Raw genomic sequence first — 3,659 nt, 5'->3', positions numbered from 1 at the left:
AAAATATTGATCTGTTTCTCACCCACACATCTATAATAGTGCTTCTGAAAATGTGGATTTAACTACTGAAGTCTTATGGATCACTTTTATGCTGCCTTTATGTCTCTTATGGACCTTCAAAGTTCTGGTCACCACTCACGTTCATTGTATGGACCAACAGAGCTGAAATATTCTTTTAAAAATCTTTGTGTTCTGCTGAAGAAAGTCAGGCACATCTGGATGGCATGAGAGTAAGTAAATGATGGGAGACTTCTCTTTTGGGTGAACTATCCCTTTAAATGCTCGTTTTGTAGACACATTGTGCCTACATATTAATTTCTTTACTAATTACATATTTACAAAGTGTGTGTGTATATATATATATATATATATATATATATATATATATATATATATATATATATATATATATATACACACTGGCAGCCAAAAGTTTGGAATACAGATTTGTGTTGTTTCGGAGAGAAATTGGTACTTTAATTCACCAAAGTGGCATTCATCTGATCACAAAGTATAGTCAGGACATTACTGATGTAAAAAACAGCACCATCACTATTTGAAAAAAGTCATTTTTGATCAAATCTAGACAGGCCCCATTTCCAACAGCCATCACTCCAACACCTTATCCTTGAGTAATCATGCTAAATTGGTAATTTGGTACTAGAAAATCACTTGCGATGATATCAAACACAGTTGAAAGCTATTTGGTTCGTCAAATGAAGCTTAACATTGTCTTTGTGTTTGTTTTAGAGTTGCCATAGTATGCAATAGACTGGCATGTCTTAAGGTCAATATTAGGTCAAAAATGGCAAAAAAGAAACAGCTTTCTCTAGAAACTCGTCAGTCAATCATTGTTTTGAGGAATGAAGGCTACTATACAATGCTTAAAATTGCCAAAAGATTTCACACAAAGGTGTACACTACAGTCTTCAAAGACAAAGGACAACTGGCTCTAACAAGGACAGAAAGAGATGTAGAAGGTCAGATATACAACAAAACAAGAGGATAAGTACATCAGAGTCTCTAGTTTGAGAAATAGACGCCTCACATGTCCTCAGCTGACAGCTTCATTGAATTCTACCTGCTCAACACCAGTTTCATGTACAACAGTAAAGAGAAGACTCAGGGGTGCAGGCCTTATGGGAAGAATTGCAAAGAAAAAGCCACTTTTGAAACAGAAAAACAAAAAGAAAAGGTTAGAGTGGGCAAAGAAACACAGACATTGGACAACAGGGGAACAGGCAACAAGTGTTACTTACAAGGGAACGTCAATAATGCCAGGATGCCCCTCATGAAGTTGGTTGAGAGAACCTAGGCAAAGAAAAATATACTATATAGCTTTTATTTGTTTTTGTCTCTGTATTGGTCTTTTGTATATCTGTATTAGTCCAAACAGTGTGAGGGAAGTGCGCTAGTGAGCTCACATGAGTTAGTGCGGTCGGAATTTTTTTTTTCAACTCTCTCTCTCTCTCTCTCTCTCTCTCTCTCTCTCTCTCTCTCTCTCTCTCTTTCTCTTTCTCTTTCACAGTGATTGGGTCAGAATTGATCTTTAGCCTACTAGGAGTTAAGTATGTATATACATATTTCTCAAAATGCTTCGTGTTGGTCAATTCTGACCCAATCACTGTGAAATAGTAAAGGAAAAAAAAATTCCGACAGCACTGACTCGTGTCGAAAGAGTGAGCTCACTAGCGCACTTCCCTCACACTGATTGGACAGCTATATTAGGAACTCACAGAGCTCTTATAAAGTCAGCACTGACACATGTTAGATGTCCAAACACTTCTCCATCCGCATTAGAGAGCAGCACAGTCGAGCTACTAGTTCTTTATCAGTATCGTTCGCTGCTCACGGTTCGCGTAACCTTTTAACTAATGGCGAGTATTCGTAAAAAGCTGGTGGTGGTTGGGGACGGGGCATGTGGTAAGACGTGTCTGTTAATCGTCTTCAGCAAAGATGAATTCCCAGAGGTTTACGTGCCCACTGTGTTTGAAAACTACGTGGCGGACATCGAAGTGGATACCAAGCGAGTTCAGCTGGCTTTATGGGACACTGCGGGACAGGAGGACTACGACCGCCTGCGGCCCCTGTCCTATCCGGACACCGACGTCATCCTCATGTGCTTCTCGGTGGAGAGCCCGGACTCTCTGCAAAACATCCCGGAAAAGTGGGTGCCGGAGGTCAAACACTTCTGTCCTAACGTGCCAGTCATTTTGGTGGCGAATAAGAAGGATTTGCGGAGCGATGAGAATGTGAGAAGTGAGCTGTCGAAAATGAAACAGGAGCCCGTGAGGACGGAGGATGGACGCGCCATGGCTGCGCGCATCGGAGCGCATGATTACATGGAGTGCTCTGCCAAAACCAAAGAAGGGGTTCGGGAGGTGTTTGAAACCGCTACTCGAGCAGCCTTACAGAAGAGATCCAGACCGCCCACTGGCTGTTTGAAATGCTGCCTGTTGATGTGAATTATTTAATGATGCTGAAAAGTCATAAACTTCATGATGTCATGAAAAGTCAGGTTCGAACCTGTAACCTTTCGGTTATCAGCGGATGAGCTTACAATGCCAGAGACGATTGTAAATTTGGTGTTTGCTTTTGTAGGCAATATTTCAAAGCTTTTTAAAGTCATAAGATTCACCTTAAAGAAGAGATCCAGATTGCCCACTGGCTGTTGAACTGACTGATGTATAGACATTATGGCACAAGGGTCAAAACTAAAGGAATTGCTAATGGAGTTTATATCATCATTTGGAACTAATCTCAAAAGAACTGAATAAGAATTCAGTATGAATCAAATAAGATTATGCTGATATTTTGTTTCCATGTTCATTGGTCACTGAATTAAAATGCACTTGTGTTGTATTGATGCAGGTACTCTCTCAGAACTTGAAAGTTCACCTGTGTTTTATATGACAGCTGAGCCTTGTTTTAGATGTATGCCACCATCAAGTGTTGAACACAATGTTAACAGTAAATATAGCACTGTAAGGCAAATTATCTTTGCCCTGTTGTGCCATTTTCTTTGTGTTTATTTAAAGTTTCAAAAGGCAAAAAATGGCAAACAATAATTGAAAGAGAGCAGTCTATATACTTGTATATAGTGTATATACTTTTTCTCAGGCCATCCTAATATAACATGTCAATGTACGTTTACAGGAACCAATTACTGGACATGTCTTGTATTCAGTTTGTTACTGTGTTGAATAGGCCTCAACTGAACCATTTCAAAGCTTTGAATAAATTATTTTGTTCCGATTAATGTGACATCGTTTGCTGCTTTTAAGTACAACGTATTTATGGGATTTATAAGTTAGTGCCATTGAATTTTTAGCAACCATAGCAGGTGAAAATATTTCCTCTCCTTAAGGCTTCACATTTTGGTCCATTTGAATCCATGGGCGGTTTTGCTTGTGAATGACACTTATAAATAAAGATATATTTTAAAATTATGAGAGTGTCTGAAATATCTTTAATATAGAGGTTTTGACTTCTTTGGGTAAAACTTGGACTTCTACCACTTCTTAGAGACATTAGTGGATGATTTAGAGCACCGAAGTGGGACAACCCCACCCCCCAGCAAATTGTAAACTCATTTGTAGCACTATTTTTTTAAATGGGTAAGTGTGTCATAAAATCATTTAAATGAAATCAGTTGTAGC

At 38.9% G+C, this 3,659-nt stretch overlaps 1 protein-coding gene across 1 annotated transcript; it reads left to right on the top strand.

Annotated features, from left to right (window-relative positions):
* The first annotated feature begins 1,764 nt into the window (after window positions 1-1,764).
* Window positions 1,765-3,442, top strand: LOC127415873 (rho-related GTP-binding protein RhoB-like). The gene has a single exon (XM_051654885.1). The coding sequence runs from the start codon at window positions 1,875-1,877 to the stop codon at window positions 2,463-2,465; it is 591 nt and encodes a 196-aa protein (XP_051510845.1). The 5' UTR covers window positions 1,765-1,874; the 3' UTR covers window positions 2,466-3,442.
* Window positions 3,443-3,659: the final 217 nt, after the last annotated feature.

This window comes from Myxocyprinus asiaticus, chromosome 25 (assembly GCF_019703515.2).
Source record: "Myxocyprinus asiaticus isolate MX2 ecotype Aquarium Trade chromosome 25, UBuf_Myxa_2, whole genome shotgun sequence".
Taxonomy (NCBI): domain Eukaryota; kingdom Metazoa; phylum Chordata; class Actinopteri; order Cypriniformes; family Catostomidae; genus Myxocyprinus; species Myxocyprinus asiaticus.
The sequence above is the reverse complement of the archived record's forward strand: the minus strand, read 5'-3'. Positions and strand labels throughout refer to the sequence as shown.

Excerpts from the sequence above, each read along its gene's own strand:
- LOC127415873 (XM_051654885.1), top strand. The coding sequence starts at position 1,875 with ATGGCGAGTATTCGTAAAAAGCTGGTGGTGGTTGGGGACGGGGCATGT.